General features: G+C 40.9%; 1 protein-coding gene across 1 annotated transcript in view; it reads right to left on the bottom strand.

Annotated features, from left to right (window-relative positions):
- The window catches only part of ARMC2 (armadillo repeat containing 2), a 105,370-nt gene that overhangs the window by 35,566 nt on the left and 47,817 nt on the right, over window positions 1-21,987 (bottom strand). Inside the window, exons 7-11 of the mRNA XM_065400631.1 lie at window positions 21,107-21,282; window positions 18,195-18,297; window positions 14,963-15,183; window positions 5,878-6,023; window positions 943-1,042 (exon numbers count right to left, since the gene is read on the bottom strand). Of these exons, the coding sequence (XP_065256703.1) occupies window positions 943-1,042; window positions 5,878-6,023; window positions 14,963-15,183; window positions 18,195-18,297; window positions 21,107-21,282 (746 nt within the window). The remainder of the gene's footprint in view (window positions 1-942; window positions 1,043-5,877; window positions 6,024-14,962; window positions 15,184-18,194; window positions 18,298-21,106; window positions 21,283-21,987) is intronic.

Genomic DNA, 21,987 nt, shown 5'->3' with positions numbered 1-21,987 from the left:
AAAAACCTCACTTCTTCAGATGCAAGAAGTGCAAATGCAACATTTTGTGCTTACTTATGAACCAGTTATTTATTACAGCGTATAAACAGGATACTCTCATAATTCTAGCCAATCTTTCAGATATGAAAATTCCCAAATACTTTTATTTCTAGCTATATGTTTCAAATAATTTTGGGTTGCTTTGGTAGAAGGCACTGTATATTTTTCAGGCATAATAAGAATCCATACTTGGGGGTATGTTTACATTGTAATAAAAGACCTATGGTATGGCTGCGGCTGGCTCGGGTCAGTTGATTCAGGCTTGAGGGGCTGACTGTGGTGCTAAAAATGTCAGTGTAGATGTTCAGGCTTGGGCTGAGGCCTTGGTTCTGAAACCCCACAAGGCAGGAGGGTCCCGGGTCCCAGAGCCCAGGCTCCATCCCAAGCCCAAATATCTATGCTGCAATTTTTAGCCCTCAGCCCAATCAATGTGAGCCTAAGGTCTGAGACTCAGTGCCTCGGGGTTTTTTATTGCAGCGTAGATGTACCCTTAGATAGCTTGTTTGGATATTTAATAAAAAGAAGTTGTAGCTTTTTCCACAATTGAAATGTGGGGGTTCCCAAAGTTAAGCAATTTTAAATATAGAAAACTTTTGCTATTTGATAAACCACTTGCTTTTTAAAAAACATTACTACTACTTAGAACCTTGGAAAAAATATAAGTATTCCGAGGATAGCTTATGTGTGCGCTAAGGATAGACAAGTTAATCAACTGTCTGTCCTCTGTGTTGCCCTCTTAATCTAAATGATTCCATTTCCTTAATATAGAAATGCTGTCAACTGTTTTAAATTATTATCTTGTAAATGTGCATGAAAGTAGGTCACTGAAAATGGGCTTACACACATACAATAACAGAGACACAGAGGATTAAAATATAAAAAGCAGGAGATGAAAATACTGACCTCCTTCTTTTGGTGTTTGTTTAGAAGGGCTAAAAATAAGACATAACATCTGGAGCAGGCTGCCAGAGCTGCACAGCAGTCATTGTAGGAAGAAAGTTTGCTATAAACATACAAAAATAAAATATATATAAATGACAGCATTTTATTTCTTCTGCAAAATAAAATATATTTATTCTACTTTCAAAGTAACGTTTTCCAACATACAGAATGAAATGCTAGTACTTCTACTATAGATACAGGCAGCCAGTTACATAAGAGAATGACACTGAACTCTGATGAATTTATAGTATGAATTTATTGTGTATGTGTAACACAAACAATGAACACAATTCTAGCTTTTTCTGTGCCAGTACAATGAGGGACAGGAGAGGGCATGGGGAGCCTTCCTCAACCCATGTGCCTAGCCCAGGCACGAATGCCAACACTAATAGTATTCCTTAAGCACTAAGCAGAAGCCTTTAGTCTCAAGACAGCATGGGATGCCAGATGGAGACAAGAACAGGACATCATTTCTTTTGCATGCCTGCCGGTGCCCAATAGAATTCCATCGGTGCTATTCTTTAACCAGCAGGGATGAGGAATACTCCTCCCAACACTCTTCAAGGCATTCTCTTCCTGCATCTGACCCAACGTTATAGCTCCTCAGGCTGCTATATCTCTGTACCATCACCCTAATGGTTCAAAGAGGAGCGAGGCCACACTTTGGCCTACAGCTATCACTGCTATATGGTTAACTGGCTAAGCCTTTACTTCCAGTTAATATTGTACCTGAAAAGGTCTGCAGAATCAAGTAGGATTACAAGAAGTTATAATTTATGGGCCCAGACAAGTGAATAATCAAAACAGATTTAAAACCATGAATTCTGTACAAAGAACCTAGCTAAATTTTATGTTACACATTGGGAAAAGATAAATGGTAAGACTATAACAACGTTAGAGGAAACAGAGAACAGCATTTAGTTCTTCGTCCTATGCTACTTAAGCAATTTCCAGGTAGCTGGTTAATTTGGTTTTATAGCTGTTTCATACCATCAGAGCATCCAGATAATAGGAGAGGAATCAGGTTCTGTAATTACCAAATTTAAGAAAATAGCTGAAGAATTAAGAAAATCTAAACAAGACAACTCTATTTCTGCATCTATACCAGGGATGGGCAAACTATGGCCTGCGGGCCGGATTCCGGCCCTCAAGCTCACGCTGGGGAGCAGGGTCTGGGGCTTGCCCTGCTCCGGCGCTCAGGTCCGGGGCTGCTCTGCATGGCTCCCGGAAGCAGCATCATGTCCCCCCTCCAGCTCCTATGCTTAGGGGCAGACAGGGGCTCCGCTCTGCACACTGCTCCCGCCCCAAGCGCCACCCCTGCAGCTCCCATTGGCAGGGAACTGCAGCCAATGGGAGCTGCAGCGCCTGCGGCCGGGGCAGCGCCTATGGGGGGGGGGGAAGAGACATGCCGCTGCTTCCGGGAGCCACTTGAGGTAAGCGCCACCCGAAGCCTGCACCCCTTAGCCACCCTCCTTTCCCCCCAACCCCCTGTCCCAGTCCTGATCCACCTCTCACCCTCCAAACCCCTCAATCCCAGCCCGGAGCACCTTCCTGCACCCCAAACTCCTCATCCCTAGCCCCACCCCAGAGCCGGATCCCTCACACACACACCCATGCACCAACCCCCTGCCCCAGCCATGATCCCCTTCCTGCCCTCCGAACCCCTCAGTCCCAGCCTGGAGTACCCTCCTACACCCCAAACTCCTCATCCCCAGCCCCACCCCAGAGCCCGCACCCCCAGCCGGAGCCCTCACCCTCCACACACACACACACACACACACACACCACCCCCTCTGCCCCAGCCCGGAGCCCCCTCCCGCACCCTGAACTCCTCATTTCTGGCCCCACCCCGGAGCCCGCACCCCCAGCCAGGGCCCTCTCCCCCTCCCACATCCCAACCCCAATTTCGTAAGCATTCATGGCCTGCCATACAATTTCTATACTCAGATGTGGCCCTCGGGCCAAAAAGTTTGCTCACCCCTGATCTATACTGAATCACAGATGTAATCTAGGAAATGCTCCTGTCTTCTCAGCCTTGGCAACCTGCCAGTCTACAAAGAAAACAACCTCTCCCTGAAAGAAGTAAATGTACAGAAAACATACCAAAACCCCAGAACTGACTCATCTTTGGAGACCAGATTACACAGACAGAGAGGAGCAAACTGATACAGAACTAGGGCTGAGAAGTGTTTTGTGCTTTCCCTGCCCAGGAAGCCTATGGAAACTACCCTGCACAACCATAAAAGAATCACGCTCTGCCTGTTTTAAAGGCTGGAGAGGAAACCAGGGCAGAACTGAGAAGCAGCTGCTCTATGTGGCATGCTCCCTTTAGAACTTGGTGCCTTTGCCAGCTAGAAAGCAGGGGCTGGACAGTTGTTGGGAATAGGAGTGAGCAATTAAGTCAATGGAAACAATGCTTTTCAGTAAATCTTGCAGCCAACAGCAAGAGGAACTTATCACAGCAGCACAGAGGCAAAGGCAAACTTTAAATTCAAAACTAAACTCAGAATTACTCGTGCCTACATCCTTTCCACTCCCTGAAAATTCCTCACCACCCTATTATCGAGCTCCTGCAAAATTCTCAAATTACTTACTACCCCATTCAGCATTTGCAATATTGTAATCAACCCTGCCCAGATTTATGCTGGGACACGGGGAACTCTTCAATGCCTTGTCTTCACTGAGGGGTTCTCAATTTGAGGTAAAATCCTAATAAAGACAAGGCAGATTGTAGTTTTCACACAAGCCACTCAACCTGCTAACTTGGGTCAAAAATACAAACTACACTGTCCTCACTAGGATTTTACCTAGAGTTAGCTAACTTGAGTTAAGAGCACATCTTCATTTCCTAGTGAAGATGAGACCCCAAGGGCTACTCAGACATACTACAAAATACTTTCTAGGGATATGTCTACACTGCAATGTAAGCCCAGAATCAGTGGAACTTGAGTTCGGAGTCCCTTGGATTGTTGACCTACAGCAGGGGTTGGCAACCTCTGGCACGCGGCTCGCCAGGGTGCCACAGGTTGACCTACGGCAGGGGGCGGCGGGAAGTGGCGCGGGCCGAGGGATGTGCTGGCCGCGGCTTCCCGCCGCCCCCATTGGCCTGGAGCGGCAAACCGCGGCCAGTGGGAGCCGCGATCGGCCGAACCTGCAGACGCGGCAGATAAACAAACTGGCCCGGCCCACTGGGGTGCTTACCCTGGCGAGCTGCGTGCCGGAGGTTGCCGACCCCTGATCTACGGCTTGAGTGTCTACACTCATTTGTAACCCTAGGTTAGGAATTGTTGAACCCTGGGTCCCAATTGGGCATCAGCATCTACACTGCATTATGTGAGCCCAATTCCAAAGACCCATATTCCAGACTTTCTAGTGCCCTCCCAAAATGTGACTGCTCTAGCCCTTTGTTCACTGCACACATGGTGCAGTGTGGGAAAACTTGTGTTCAACAAACTTGACTGTTCAGAGGACAAAGAAAGTTGGCAGTGGGACTGTGGGAAGCTTTTGGCAGACTCCCAGAACACAAGTTCAGTGGGGCTGCATCTACATTGCAAAGCAACAGGACTTGAATCCCTGGTCCCAGCTTAACTCAAATTCGGACCCTTCACCACCATGGGGTCCTGGGACCCTGTGTCCAAGTCCTGGGTTAGCATGATTTGTATGAAGATGGAAGGGGAGTTAGGCTTGAACCGGAGTTCGAACCCTGGACTTACTCTGAAGTGTAGACATACCCTAGAGGTGACCCACTCTGGCGGCTTTCCCTAGCAAGCACCACATCTTCTTGGGGAATGGCCAATGAGTTCACTGGGCAACAATGAGATTCTGCTGGGGAAACTAACCAGAAGTCCTTCATCTGCACAAGGAGGGCCCCATCTCCCACACCTAATCTCTTAGAGTGCTCTGTGATGGCTGAAGTAATAATGTCCCTGCGTCTCACATATTTTTGTGCATATGCAAATCTAATCCCTGCTGTAAGGTTTGAGTTGTAAACACCAGAAGATAACTTTTGTCCATTTTAAAAACAAATATTAAAATAAATTACTAACAATAAAAACAATTTATTTCTTTTTAAAGGACAGGAAATTACATCCTAAACAATAAAAGCTAAATTTGGCCCACATAGATTTACAAAACATTTTTTTTAAAAAGGAAAATAAATCCATGTTTGTAAGGCCATGGGTTAAGGCTACATTTATGTCATGGAAGTCATGGAATCCGTGACTTCCAGAGACCTCCGTGACATGCGGGACTCTGGAGCTGGCAGTCATCGGGGCCCTGGCAGGGGTCCAGTGACAGGTGACAGGGTGCCCCCTGCAAGGTTCCAGTGACAGGTGACAGACTCCTGAGGGGGCCCTTCTCAGGGTTCCAGCAACAGGCGACAGCCTCGCAGAAGGGGAGAGGAACCCTTGGGTGAGCGGCTGGGGATGTCCCATTTTCTCTTTGGGAAATATGGTCACTCTGCAGCTCCCAGCCGCCGTGAGTGGAGGGGGGCCCCCCTGCATCTTCCATGGTCAGAGGGAAAACCCCACAGCTCCCAGCCACCTCAGTGGTGGGGGAAACCATGGAGCCACAGCAGCAAAAGTCACAGACAGGTCACAGCTTCTGTGAATTTTTGTTTATTGCTTATGACTTTTACTAAAAATAACCATGACAAAATCTTAGCCTTAGCCACAATAAATAGTTTTATGACTATTAATATAGAACAAGTTATAAAAATACAATATTTTCCTTGACTTTTCACAAGCAATTTAATGAATGTCTGTCTTTTCAAATTCAACTGCTCAACACAGCCCCCTTTAAAGTCAATGAAGAAGCTACTATTGACTCCAATGGGCGCAGGATCAGACCTCAAGAGACTGGGGGGTTTTGATGATCGAAACAGTGTTACATACATACCTGAATATCCTGACAATATTGGTACATATATCCTTATCATTCATACGCTGCTCCAGCACCACCCAGAACTCTGAAACTGCACCACTACACAGGAGCTGGCATCTTGAAAGAGGTAAATCAACCAAGTTTCGCAAAGTAGCTGTCAGCTGTAGAGAGAATATATAGTTGCCTATTATGAATTCCATGTGCTTTTGAAAATTTAAATAAGTTCACGTCACCTAAACCATCTTGGGAATTGGCACTCTGATAACAATAAAGCGGTTAGGACTTCTACAAGCACGTATGGAGTAAGCATCAGAGATTAGGACGTGTATGACATTAAGTTACATAGATTAAAATAAATGTTTTTAAAAAAAGATCAATATTGGTCTTGTGCCTCTCATGCAACTTTTTTCTTTTAAAGGCCAGATTATCCACTGTGGGTGCAAGGGGGGAGTGGGGACATGCCATTGACCCCTCCTACATAACTTAGTAGTGCTGGTTAGTCTCAGAAGGGAGTGCATGCCACACAGTGCTGTATAGCAGTGGTCATTTATTTTTCACACTGGAGGGTTCTTAGGGCCTTTGTACAATGCTTCTCAGAGCTCCCACTGGAGTGATGAGGCTCAGCACTGCCCCATACTTGAGCTTGTGCCCCACACAAGCGTGTTCCCATAAAGAACAACAGACCCCTTAATGTTTAACCCCATTTTAAGTCAGGTACTTAGCATTATTAGCTTGTGATATTTTCTGCATTATTTAATAATCAACGTTCTTAATGTCATTTTATCATGATTTTTACAATCTCTTGGCCAAATCTTGCTTGCCTCACTCACTGTACATACCAGAATAATTTCATACTCCAATAAAATGCAGCCAATTTGAATGAAATGCAGCAATCACTTAAGAAATGCACACTAAGACTACATGACAGGTTAGGACAGGAAGTGGGATTTTAGGCAACACACAATTACTCAGACTGTAATTTAGCCTTATTGTATATGTTTTCCTTGGAAGTCCCCCTTATAAAGTACTGAACTTGTCTACTCTGGCTTAAAAATGAGATAACTGAGAAAAACACAGTCCAAGGAGGTACTGCAACAAATAACATTCCCCCTAAAAAAAGGTTTTAAAAATTTGCATGCGCACACATTGATACAAACGGTTTTAAGCCTGAGCCAAAGTTGCCTATTTGATACATATGTAGACTACTTATGGATACTTTACATATTTATTAGACACAGAATTTATGATGTATTGTGGAAATCCACATCTGGATCTTCTGGAGGTGTCCTATTTGATCAAGAGCAAATTAATATAGCCCCCACTCAATACGTAATTATATTTTGGTAGCAACTGCATGTAACAGTTTTAGCAGCAAATTAAAATGAATTGGTGAACAGTAAATTAAAAAAAAAAAAACAATCTGTTTGATGTAAAGATTAAAGAGTTAAAATGTAAGAGGCAGGACACAATCTGCATCCAAAAGCACAAAAGCCAAACACAGTCTGGGTCTTCAGTTTATCGGAGAAGCCAAAATATTTTCAGGTGATACAAATCTATTTTTAAGAGCTTAGATCATAAAATACTACATACAGTTTTTAGCAATGAAAATAGAGTGAACTGATCTTCATCTGATTCTCTTCTGAGATAAGAGTATTAAAATACTAGGTCCATATAGGCGACTATGCATAATTGTTTATTTGAATAGAGATGTACTGCAAATTTCAAATTCAGGTCATTAATACTAAAGCAAATACAGGAAGAAATCATCAGATTTTCCTTATTCTAAAATGAGTTTTTAAAGTTGCATATAGGCTAAAAAGACACAAAGACTATCTATTTAACATGGTTTCAGTCAGCAAATCTCTAGACATATAATACCTGCTCATTAAACGGAACAGTCTGTTCAGCAATATGAACTATATACTTTATGGAAAAATAAAGAAAACAGGATAAGCAGTTGTCTGAGCAGCTTCTACCTACTGAATTGTTTTAAACAAACATTTTATTGTCATATCAAATCAAATCGGATTTTATGCTGCTACCAAAGAGAATAAAAGCTATAAACCTTCATAACACACACAACCGTTGCACTCACAGTGTGTACTCTTCAGTGACTCTTATTATTTAAAGAAAAAAGAAAAGGAAAAACTTTCAATGTATAACATGCTGATGCCATGTTTAGAGTCAGTTTTAGAAAAGAACTAACCTCTGAGAAAACACATTTATGCAGAATTAAAAAATTCTTAATAAAGCACTACATATAGTGGTAGTACATAGCAGTATTGGTGAACACTAATGTAATTGTGTAGAAAGGGTTTAAACTTCTACCTGGTCACAGATTTACGAGCTGAATGTGACCTTGGGCAAGTTACTTAATTTCTCTATACCTCAATTTCCCTATCTGTAAAATTAAGTTTAATAATACTTCCCTGCCTCCTTGGGGGACTTGTGAATATAATTTATTATTCATTTTTATTATTATTATAATTATAATAAACACCTAATTGACCAAATTTGGATCTAACTTACTTTGCATACTACCATAAAGCCAAAATCTGCTCTCATTTACTGTGGGGTAAAATAGTTATATCTCTGAGAAAGTTACCCTGGATTTACCCCAGTAACATAATAGAGTTTGGCACTGCCTACATATACTGGTAGCAGTCAATTCAAATGGAAAAATTATACAAAATGTTATTCCTCTCAAGTTATTATAGTCTTACCATTTAACTTAGATTTTGGAACAATTCTTCCACATTTCTAATGCTATTTTTCCTCAGCGTTACTAATTCCTGGTTTTAGTTACGATCATAGGAACAATAAGATAATTGCTTTTGTTGCCTCTACTGAGTGTGTGAAATTTATTCAAATAGTAGCGAGTTCAATTCAAAGTACTATATTCAAATTTTACACTGTGCTCTGGACATTTTAAGAAATACAAAAGTGCTTATCACATCTCTTGATTTGCTCCTGACATATGTTTGGAAGTTCATCACTGTTCTTCGCTTTTATTATTCCTGTTCTTTCTCCAGATTGTGAGCAGAGATCGCTAAACATCTTATACAAGTTTCTTGGCCGAATCATCTGCCATTCTGTGGCCTTCCTTGTCTTTGACCCATTTTCTGATTATCTTTTCTGATACATTTTTTGTCATTTTTCTTTGGGTGAATTACATTTTCAGTTTTTATTTCCTGCAATATTCATTCCTTAAATAGTTTCCTTAGACCTTTACATCCCACATTTCTTCCAGTTTTCTTTTTAAAAAAGTAAATAAGGCATGATCAAAAAGAAAAAAAATATGCAGTGTAAAAAAGATACTATGATATTGCATATAAAATACAAGGACAGGTCACAGGGTACAAATGCATCTCAAGATGCTTTACAACAAAACAACCTAAACAGAGGGAAACGAATTAAAGGAATGTTACAGAGGGAAGAATTAAGTGTAGATTTAAAAGGGTTTATATTTCAGAATCATGAGGTTCACACCAAATTCTGAGTGAAAACTAATTGTAGTATGGGATCCATCAGCTTTTATCCCATATTTTGGAAAACCCAATGATACCAAGCAATTAATGGTGGTGTACTGAGAAAACTCATATACACCGGTTTCAAATTAAGCACTCCTTCATAAATCATGACATTTCAAACTAAATGCAGTACTGAACAAATTACTTGAAAATAAAACAAAATACTGAGTCAATTAAGTGTGAATTAAAATTCTGGTGGCAGAATTCACACTGAATCGTTTCTGTGCAAAGTTCTCAAGCATGCCACCAAATAAAGTGCTATAGCAGTTTAACTTAGGGGTTGTTTAAACAAAAAACAAAAACAAAAAAAACCCCACAACTCCAACACACAGACAAATCCAGGACCAATCTAGGATAACATCCACTGAATTCTAGTTATACTTCATAGATGAGAAAAGGAAGTATAAGCCACAGAAAGAGAAGGGTCCTTACCTAGCCAAAGACTCTTACACATAACCAACAAAGGCTCAGCATCATTGGATAATATGCAATGCATTGTGCAACAGTCTTCAGAGAGAGATACTCTCTAACAATTCTGTCTTGGTGAATCATTTTAGGAAATGCTGTTCACCCAGGAGTGAACTCCATCAAGGCAGGACTACAAGTCCAAGACAACTAGAAAGTGGTCAACAGAAAAAGCAAAGTAAAACTGAGTATGCATATAACTGTCACACCTGATGGAATTTAGTAATAATTGGAAACATATGCCTAGAAAAATAAACCAAACTGTTCCCTACGAAATCTGTTAACCTACATTACAAAGAGTTGAAGATTGCAAATTAAATGTCTCAGTTGAGAACTGGCTACCCAGAGGTAACACAGGCAATGGAAGAAATGCTATAAATATTTCACAAAGATATGATTTATTCAGGGGTGCATACAATTTGGCTTCACAAATCATAAGAATGTAGTGCCTGCTTGCCACTTTCCTCAACCTGGCAAGTGAGACAAAGCTGATAAACTGCAGATTTTCAGTACCGGTGAACTCACACTGAAACATATACTATGAATTTATGAAGGGAAAAAACAAGCACTTCTGTAAGTGCTTTTCATTCAAGAATCTTGGGAGTATTTACATATTTTAATTAGTAAAATATCACAATACCTAGATGAGGTAAGTAGTAGCATATCTATTTTATACAACGGAGCAATAGGTAGAGTAAGAATAGGTTAGCTGGGTCAGAAGTGTGTCTTAAGTCACAGACCTCTGCTATAACCACTACATAAAATTCCCAAAGTACAAGTAAATATTATGGTTACAAGCATTTTATAAAATTATATTTTGATCTTCGGTCAAAGGACCATTGCATAACAAAGTTAATTTCTTCAAAGACTAAAAACTTTTTTGCATGCTAAAAAGAAAAAAATCCTATGTATGAAGACTATGTATATAATAGCATCGTTTGGTGACATACCATAACAGTCAATGCGAGAGAATCTGGCTTCATAAATCCACATATTTAAGTTACCAGCTAACAAAGTGCAGTCACTAGCCACACTGATCATTGTGGGTAATTTGATGCGTTTCCCTTCTATCGCCTCTAGTTCACTGTGGACTTCACCAGATTCTGTACTTCTGAAAGGACTTCTCACTGCATCTACAACGTTTGTATCTATCATTGAATATTTGGTTTACTGCTACATCCATTGCTGCAAGCACTTAATGTCATTTATTATTCTCTGGGTGTGCATCATAGGAAAAAAATTCTGTATTGTCAGTGCCTGAAAACACGGAAAGCTTACAGACAATATTTCTCTATGATGACGGAGTAATTCATTCCAACTCAGAATCAGAAATCACATATTTTAATGCATCAAGAACAGTGATGTAAGCAAATCATGTAGGGAATGCTAATAGCAGAAAAAATTACATTTCTAAGGGGGAAAAAACAAAGTAGCTTTACCATTCCAAAATATTCAGAGGCTTGCTCTACCTCCCCCCTCCCAAAAAACAATGCCAGTTGAAGTCACTGGATGGTTCTGGGAACTGGTACATCATTCTTTACTTCCTCACCTTTTGCAATTTCTCTCCAAATCTAGCCCTCCTTTCATACTCATAAATGGTTATCCAAGATCACAGGATCTAAACTGGGAACAGAAATCATTCTGACTCCCAGCCTCCTACCAAACTGCCTCTTCGGATGGTATAGTTACTAATTTGCAAATAAATTTAAAAATATTATGTAAAAAGTTAAACAAAAAAGTAGGCTTTAGTTTTACACATAAGACTGGCTTTTGTTGTTAATAAAGGCACTTGACAAAGATAATATATATGTGCGGTAGATTCATTGTGAACCAGTGGTGCTGGAAATTTTAATAGTGGGGGTGCTGAAAGCCAGCCCCCTCCTATTGTCCACCCCCCGCTCCCCAGAGCTGGGGCTGGAAGCAGAGCCATGTCTCCAAAAGGGAGGACACAGACAAGGGTAACGGGGTGGAGGCTGGGGCCACAGCTGGTCAGGCAGGGGCCGGGAGCACAGGGTTATATGTTTAATTGCAGTAATTCTTACTCACATCCATAGTATTATCTGCTTGCTGTATTTGGGGCAGGAAAACCAGGACATATTGGTAGGACCTTTGGAGTATTTTCACCTTTCAAAAGAAGATTAACCAGAGATCATAAGATCAATTTCCTGCCATTACAAGATGAAGACTCTGGTCATTTGTACTTGTTAGTTTATCTAAAAACCCTGTAAGACAGGATCCCATAAACTTCACCAGTAAGTAATATATCTGACTTGACAATATATATAGATATATATAATATAACATATAATGGATCCAGTAGAGTCGGCAGAAGAGCCCCGGGCATGGGGCAGCAGCCCGGAGGGACCCCAGGTGCGGGGCTGGCAGGTGGGACCCCAGCTGCACCGGGATGGCGGCAGCCAGGACCCCAGGAACGTGGGGCGGCAGCGGAGTTTAATTGTTAAGGGAAACCGATAAGCATCAAGCTTATCGGTTAACCAGTTAAACTTTTATATCTCTAGATCTAACCCCTGGTTTAGATGCAGCTAGGTCAACAGAAGGTTTTCATTGATCTAGCTTAGGAAGTTGGAGTTCCTACAGCGACGAACAAAACCTTTTGTCACTGCAGTCTGCCTCTACAATATGGCTCACAGTGGCACAGATATACTGTTGTAGCTATACCACTATACAGCCCGTAGCACAGACCTGGGCTGTCCACACAGGGGTTTCATGCAGTTTAACTAATTCACTTTAAATTCACAACTTGAGTTAATTCAGATTAATTTTCCTGAGTGTCCCTGTGTAAACAAGCCATTAGTCTAAACCAGCAGTTCTCAAACTGGGGTCCACGGACACCTGGTACTCCAGGGGGTCTGCAAGTCATGTCTGGGGCCGCTGGCCCCACTGATCAACTCTTCCCACTCCCCTCCCAGTGCCTCCTGCACGCTGCGGAACAGCTGTTCAGCGGCATGCAGGAGGTGCTGGGAGGGAAGGGAAGGAGTGGGGATGGGACACACTCGGGGGAGGGGATGGAAAGAGGCAGGGAAGAGGAGCAGGAGTGGAGGCAGGGCCTGGAGCTGAGCAGGGGATGAGCACCCTCGGGGAAAATTAGAAGCCAACTTGGGGGTCTGCAAAAAATTTTAAATCAAAATGTGGGTCCTTGGGTTGCTAAAGTTTGAGAACCGCTGATCTAAACTATTTAATTCAGGGTTAAATTTAGTAGCCACACTGATTTTTTTCAATTAAAATTGCCAAGCTATTCAATGTTCAGATACAAACTATGTGCATTATTCCATAAATCTATAAGATTCATCCATGTGTATGGTCCCATTGAAATAAATAGCTTTCATTGTTACATATTACTGATCATACCATACGTATTTTTGACTATGTCATCAGTCTTGTCATACACTTGCAGCAAATGTGAAAGCAACTGTTTGTTAAATATGTAGAAAATAGTCTACCACTTAATATAATAAATTTTTCATAAGTGTATCATTTCACTTATTAATAGGAACACTGATAAGGTGACGAAGTTTAGCTCAATGTATGTGTTTCCAGAGCTAATACAATTTACCTTTTTCTAAACGAAATGTTATTTCCTAGAAAGAAATACAAGCAGCCAAAACATGGACAACTCCTCAACAACAATGTATGCATGGTGAAAGGGTGGGAAGTAATTATGCAAAAAACAGATCAAGCTATGAACACGTATTTTATCTGCTATATCTACTAGACTGAGGTTGGAGCACTCCTATTCCTCTACAGCAGTGGTTCCCAAACTGGGGTTCGTGAACCCTGGGGGTTCATAAAATGTTACAGGGGGTTCTTGGGAAAAAATTCCCTAATGGTGGACAGAGCTGTCCTTAGGGATCCCTGGCAGCACGGGGCCAGCAGCCTGGAGCCCCTGGACTTCCAAGAGCTAAGCAGATCAAAGCAAGCCTATCTATCACACTGAGGAGATTTAAACTTCAAGACTCCTTATAAGAAATGGAAAGGGAGGTGGATTTTTTTTGCTCTTTTTAAAATTAAATAGGCAGCTAGTATTGTTTTGAAAATTATTATGAAGAACAAGTTTAACCTTTGTTGTAACGTGCGTTGTTTGCCTGGACTGCTCAAGACCTGAATGCTTGTGTAGGAGGAACTCTTTGAGTTGGCTTCTTAAATACCTTCATGCTATTTTACATCTGATACTCCTTGATGAAACATAGGAGCCTTGTCTTATAACAGGCTTATTCAAAGTGATACAAACTACGAAAGTGAGATCTTGGAAGAGTGTTGCCGTTTTCATAATGTAATAAAATATTGTAATGATAAATAATAATTAATAATAGTGTATAATAAGCATGTCAAAAACAAATGTTATATTTCCAAGATCACTGCTTTTATAATTTATACTCAGGTAAAGGAGATAATCCCTGGAAATATTCATTTTTAGGGGGGGGGGGGGGGGGTCATGAGAATTGACATTTTAGTGAAAGGGGTTCACAGATTGTTAAAGTTTGGGAACCACTGCTCTACAGCAAAGAACCTGTTTTGATGGTCATCACTAGCCATTGGAACATGATAGATTCCTGCCTTTCCAACACACCATTTGTCAGTTGATTGATTGGATATTATAAGTATCTTTTGTCTCCTTAAAACACATTGCTTCTTTAGAGTATACAAACATTAACTTGCCAAGCAAAGATGTGGTATTATAGTCTCCTCGTCCCTTTCTTTTTTTTTTTTAAATGCACTGTTTTGTGGTAATAGCTTTTTCTGTTCTCCTGGGCCATTATGGGGTTGATTTGTACTGACTGTCTATTCTGGTTGTAAGCAACACAGTTTTGGTATTACATCCTGCACACCGTGAGCACTCAAGAAGCAATTATAAAAATGTTTTTTAAAACCTTTTAAAAAAAAATTACACAAAACAAAGGTACTCCACAAACCTAAATTTTGGCCACGAACAACTTCATGACAATGCCGTTTTTCAGTGAAGTCTACACATACTTAGGGCCAGTTTTTCTTTTATGTAAACAGGCACAACTTAGCTGCTTTCATTTAATTTTAATTTGGTCATTGAAGTTTGTATTCATATTTTTAAAATAAAAATAGATGCTGACCTGGACTAATAGGTGGCCCAAGTTGGAGAAACGCGTGTCATTTTCTTTAATATTATTAATCTGCTTCATTAACTGAAAGAATATTTCAACAGCTCCTTTGTTAACCAGTTCATTAAGGAGTACTGCATTTCCAGAAATGAATTTTATTGCTCCCAGGCAATAGAGAAAAGCCTCATTGTTTGTTTGTAGATCTTCAAATCTCAGGATCTCCAACAAAGAATCTAAAAAAAGAATATTAGTGTTTAGAAAGACTGACATTTATATTTGAACTACTTCAGTCTTAAAAAGATTAACTGCAAAAGAAAACTGGGGTTACAGTTTTTATCATACTTTTTTCATCAATGGATGGGACAAACAAAATATTTGGATAGAAACCAGGGCTAATTATTGAAATATAAGACATGTATACAAGCTTTGTAGGCATCGTGGTCATCATTAAAATCCTTGGCCAAGATTTGCAAAAACAATTACTGATTTTATTTGCCTCAATTCTTGAGACACCTTTAAAAGGGCCTGATTTTCAGAGAGTATATGCTCAGAACTTTCTGAAAATAAGGCCTCTTTAAGATGGCCACCCAAAAACTGAGGCACCTAAAAATCAATGACTTTTTATTGCAGTGTTCCCTATACACCAGCATTATCAGTAATGTCAGCATAGGCCTGAGCTTAAATTTGCTATCTAACTGCTGGTGAAGAGACAATAGGAGGAGTAAATGTGCCCAAAATATCATTTTCATCTTGCATTATTTCCTCCATATCTCCCAGTCAAAACTAAGTAATCAGAATTTTGAGGATATTTCTTACTTATTAAACAAACGTGAGGTCAGTTTTTGAACCTTTAATTTCTAGATAACTGGATCAGTTAAAAAGAAACTAACATTAATTTCTGTTTCCAGTCATTTTCAGCATTTTGGTGAAAAGTCAGCTGTTTGTTTTACTAATTCCTGTCGATATTCTGCATGCCAGTAAAACATTTAATAAACAAACAAATAAATCACTGAAACAATAGGAAAAAAACTTTCCAAAGCATTCTTATGTCTTATATCAGCCATTCCTCCATCCACAAATCAATCCAAAGCTATAAACCTTTCCAGCAAAAAAACAAAAGAAAACAAAAACAAAAAACACCCCACATTTTTTAACTAAGTAATGAAGAAAGCCATGGGAAGATGGGACCAAAAGCTAAACAATGATGCTGACACAGATACGCTTTATCTGTCTATCCTTACTGAATTAAGTTTTAAGTATTTTAGGAGTTCAATAGTACATAAGCATTTGCATTTTTGATACAATGAATGACTGTATGTATTTCCGTGAGGAAGGGGAATCACAGCCCTCCAGGAACTAAGAAGAGTGAAGTGGGGGGAGGGGAAGAGGGGGAAGGCAAATTCACTCACAGTGTAATAACTTCCAAAGAGCTACCATCACCACATATACTGATTCAAATTGGATTTTCCAGGGAACAACAGACAAGGAAAGGATTTTTGGTTAAATAGCCTCACTTAATGTCTCAGGGCCTTCTTTCTAATCCTGCAATCTGGCAGAACCTCTGGTCTGGCCGGGCCCAATCCTCAGGAAAGCATTGGAAGGTCTTTGGCCCACTGATGCCCCATCAGAATTGGGTTCTTGGGAGGCTGTGATAAACTTGTACCCATAGGAAAAAAACACCTTGTGTGGGCTTTTAAGAACTAATCACCAAACAGAGCCCTTTTTGGAGTGAGGGGGTGATCTCTGGTATGCTTATTGTTTTAATATGTTTTCTCTGTAATGCTTGTAAAAGTGCTTGCTTAGAAAGAACTGCGTGATAACTTATAAAACTGCTGGCAAGGAGAGAAGTGAAGCAGAGCTGCTTAGGCAGACAGTCTTTGCTGGGGACACCATAGTACAGTCAGGGAACTGTTCAGCCTGGAAATAACCCAGTCAGAAAGGGAGGAGACACGGCTGGGGAGATGGAAGCCTAGAGTGAGTGCCCTTGCTGGACCACAGAGGGGGAATATAGGTGCAACTACCCTGAACTGAGACACCTTGTGACTGAACTCTACTGAGTTCCTTGTGGAGTTTTCCTTCCCCGGACCCTTCTCCCATAGGTCTTACAATTGGAAGGGATGATCTGGCCAATCCTGCAAACACACATGCTTAACTTTAAAGAGGTGAACAGTCCCATTTACTTCAATGGGAATACTCATTCGTTAAGTTAAGCATGTGTGTGACATGTTTGAAGGGCCTAAGTCAGGGGTGGGCAAACTTTTTGGCCTGAGGGCCGCATCGGGTTTCGTAAATTGTATGGAGGGCCGGTTAGGGGAGGGAGTCATGGCCTAGCCCCCACCTCCTATCTGCCCTCCCCCCCGGGACTCCTGCCCATCCAACCCCCCCTGCTCCCTGACAGTCCCCCTGGGACCTCTGCCCCATCCACACACTCCCGCTCCCTGTCCCCTGACCGCCCCCGGACTCCCACCGCCCCGTCCAACCCCTCCTCTCATTCCTGATGGCCCCCCCGGGACCCCTGCCCCATCCAACCACTCCTTCTCCCTGTCCCGACTGCCCCCGGAAACCCTGCCCGCCCCCTGCCACCTCATCCAACCCCCCCCCCTCCTTCCTGACTGCCTCACCCTCCGGGACCCCTGCTCCCATTCAACTCCCTGTTCTCCTCCCGACCCCTATCCACACCCCCGCTCCCGACCACCACCCCTGCCCCCTATCCAACCCCCCCCCCCCCGCTCCCTGCCCCCTTACTGTGCTGGCTGGAGCCGGGCCACGCCACCGCCGCCACCACGCAGCACAGAGACCGGGTCAGGCTGGGTTCTGCAGCTGCGCTGCCCCAGGAGCTCACAGCCCCACCGCCCAGAGCACTGCGCCGACGGCAGAGCGAGCAAGCTGAGGCTGCAGGGGAGGGGGAACAGTGGGGGATGAGCCAGGGCTAGCCTCTCGGGCCAGGAGCTTGGGGGCTGGGCAGGACAGTCCTGCGGGCCGGATTTGGCCCGCAGGCCGTAGTTTGCCCACCTCTTGCCTAAGTTAATAAGATATGTAAAAGTTTTACTGAAAACGACACAAATTAAAAACAGGATTGCACATCACTCCCACGCTTGTCCATCATGTCCATAATGCTCACATTTTTAGAATACAGTTACAGCTAGTGTCAGCTGTCATAATTTTTCTAAAACATTTGAAGGACAAGCATTTTTACTACTGTATTTCAACATTTATTTTAGTATATATAAAAATGAATACATACCCAATAGACTATTATTTTGAATGAGCGAATCATTTTTCTCATTTCTACTAATTTTAAATACAAGCTTGCAGACATTGAGCAGATTCTTTCCACTTACTTTCAGCTGCAGAGAGAGAGAAGAGAAAGAGAAACAAAAATCACATGTATATTTTGGGGTAAAAGAAAACATAATATTTTAGAAGTTAAGTACATCATAGTAATCTTGTCAGCATGTGGACTTTCTAAAGTTCCTATAGAAGGTATTGACAACTAATCAGACTGGGCCTGATCTGGGACCAAAGTGAATGGTGGTTTTACCACTGACTTCCATAGGACAGAATGAGGTTCAGAGTTCAAAAGTTCTAACACCTCAATATTTAAAACAATTTAAGAAAATTTAAACTACACTACTCTTTAAAAAATACAACACATGCTACTTGGGATCAGTTTTTAAAAGATTTTTATCTGACCAGTTTGCACGGTTTTTTGTTTTAATCATTCTTATAGCATAGAAAAATAATCCCTCTCTCTCTTTGTTTAAGCAGGATCCACCGTTTATGCAATACAGTGGCCACACAAGAATATGAGAGCTGTATATTAAACTCTATGCTAGAAAATAAAATATGATATGAAAATGTATTTCACCATGAAAGATGCCCTCAAACTTCAGGGACTATATTAAACAGTTAAGTTCAAGAGGAGAGAAACTTGACAGAAGATGATCAAAGGAAAGAATGTAGGAAACTGTAAAACGGGAACTGAAAGTTGTAAAGATACAATGGCAACCTTTCAGTGTTTTTTTTTACTTTCTAATGGAACTCCTAGCATTGGGGCAATACAAATTCATTGCACCTTTGGCTGAAGAACACGTGGAGTGGGAAGATCTGGAGAGAATTTTGGGAGTTGGTGTACTGGATAATACTTCAACAGCATTGGGGAAATGACATTTTGTCTATGTCTAAAGCGATTAATATAATAACTCGCCGCAAAAAGGAATATTGTTCTGTGATCTCAGGAGAGGATTATGCAGAAAAAGCAGCAGCAGTGCAGGGAGGGGATGGCCCCAGCCCCAGCTCAGTAGAAGAAAGCAATGTGCAAAGCAGAGGGAAGCAGCAAGCATACAGAGCTAAAGAGGGTGGGGGGGAGTTATCCACTGTAACTGTAGAAGCTGTTCAGGTTGTCAACCACCAGGGTTTTGTGGGTAAGCAGAAAGCAGACCCGATACTAGAAAGCATCTGTGGATACATACTCGGGGGGAACCCAGTGAGGGGAAAGCAACTAAATTTAGCAGATAAAGAAAACATGGCGTGATACAATTGAAGTTCCCAGTTACAACAATGCTGAATTAAAGGATGGGATGGGAAATTGACTAAACTCTCCTTAATCTTAGTAACACATTATGCAAACTATTTCTGTTATGTAAGGTTTTGAATTATATTAATTATAAGGTGTGACCAACAAATCAATTTTTTTTTTAACTGGGAAAGTTATGATGCAAGGTAATTTAACTTTATTTTTGTGTATTTACTAAAAATAAATTGTTACTAAGTATTTGCCCCTTCTCTCTAGTTAGCTGTTTATTGCAAAAGCAAAGGTAATGATGCTTTTACTTCATTTTACCATTTTCTGAACCCACCACCACAACACAATTCTGCTCAAGCTTCCCTGCCTTTACAGAGATTACACAACAGGAATGTAATACTCCTATAAGCATACTGTTTCATGCTTGGATCAGAGGACTCATGACATTACCACTGATAAGGAAGTAGAGAATTTCAAAGTCACTTCTGAAACTACATGGGAGCACAAGTATCATTGTCTTACCATAACAATGACCGTGTTCTCTAGTTTGAGTTGTGCTAATAATTCAACATTTAGTTTTCTATTATGTTTAGACTAAAATCTCAGCTTTGGTGTAAAGTTGTAGAAATTACTAATTTTCATTAAGTTTGGAATCCTAGGTAAACAAAAACAAAATGAAAAAAAGACTGGAAAGGCAGAGTGATTAGAGCACAGGACATGGAGCTGAAGGATGATCTTGTGCTTTAAGACACTAACCTGGGATTTCAAGAATCAATGCCTAGTTCTGTCAGATTTCCTGTGTGACCCTGGACAAGTAACAATCTCGGTCTCTCCATTCCCTATCAGTATAATGGGTATGATAATATTTCCATTCTCCCTCTCTTATATGTCTCATCTGTTTAGATTGCAAGCTCTCCAGGGCAGAGACCATCTCTTACTAAGTACATATACTGGACTTAGCACAATGGGGTCCCCAACTCAGTTGGGGCCTCTAGATGCTATGGTAATTCAATTAAATAATAAAATAAAATAATAATGAGTCAGAATAGATGGGTATTATTCCTAGTTCGGTCACTGACTTTCTGATTTGGCCTGGAAGTAACTTAACCTCACTTCCCCCATATGGGGGATATACTTACCCACCATTAATAAAGATGCTTTGATATCCTCAGATAAAGTTGCTTTATTTAAGTACAAAGTATTATAAAACTGAACTTAATTTCTACTGTCTAGTCTTCTGATTCTTAGCAGATCAAAATACTACAGATCTCTCTATCCTGCAATCACAGGGTGCAAGTCCAGCTCATGTAGACATATCTAAGCTAGCTCAGGCACTGGAGCAGTGACATTCAGGCAGCACGGGCTGTACAATCCCACACGAAACCTTGGATAATTACTCTACTGGCTAGCCCATATAGAAGCCCATGCTGCTGTAACTTTACTGCTGTGATGCCCAACCTAGCTAGATTCAATCTAGCTCAGATATGTCTACACAAGCTTCAATCACACAAAAGTAGATACATCCTTAAAGTATAGAATGCTAAATTAGATAAAAGTTTTCAGTGGCACATACAGTATACATGAATCACTGCACTCTTTCATATCACTAAATAGTTTAAGGAAAGACCTACAGCCAGAATCATTCTTGCCAGTTTCAGGCCAAGTGGGTCTGAACCAATGTCAACTAGTTTATACAATATCTTCAGAAGCGCACTTCTTCTTTTAAATCTCTTTCCAAACATATTTCCTTCTTCCAAGGCTTGATGGAGACTGGTGCAGGCAAGGCAGAGGTTTTCTATATTGTCTTCTATTTGTGGGGATGGAGAGGAAAATAAAGTTAATTATCAAGGCCATCCATTCAATCAACAGATACAGACAGAACACCAAAAAGAGAAATGTTTGCAAAATACCACACAAAATAAGGTACCCAATCAATTTCGTAGTGTTCTGATACTTTAATACAAGGGTTTACAAGCATTTTTCATACATCAAATCATTTTTATGTTACTCTTTTTTAAAACAATAGCTCCTTTTAAGCCAAGTGATTCATAGAGCCAACAGCAACAAGACACATCAAAACATTTGAGGATAAATCTCAAATGAAACCTTTTTTAACTTGTTAATTAGATTGACGAAATATCAACTAGGACCACTTAACCTGTGGTGAAGCTGGAAGAATTCATTAAAAAGAGTTCCGTCAAATGCTACAGGCAAAAAGGAACTGAGAGCTGAAGAAAGTTATTGTGTCGATAAATCCAACCCACAGGCAGTCATATGCTTGCTGTTGTATGGGCTTCAAAAATAGATTTATATATGAGTTTTCAGAGCTCTTACACACACCGTAGAGGTTCAAGATGAATGCAAATGGATGTTTAAACAGGCATCCCATCTGCTACTCTGAGTGCCTCTGACATTATTTAGAAACAACACAACAAAAACAAAACCTGCATGAAACTACCAGAAAATCTCCATCCCTACCACAACCCAATCACTCACATATAATCTACATTAG

This window comes from Emys orbicularis, chromosome 3, assembly GCF_028017835.1.
Source record: "Emys orbicularis isolate rEmyOrb1 chromosome 3, rEmyOrb1.hap1, whole genome shotgun sequence".
Lineage (NCBI taxonomy): Eukaryota > Metazoa > Chordata > Testudines > Emydidae > Emys > Emys orbicularis.
The sequence above is the reverse complement of the archived record's forward strand: the minus strand, read 5'-3'. Positions and strand labels throughout refer to the sequence as shown.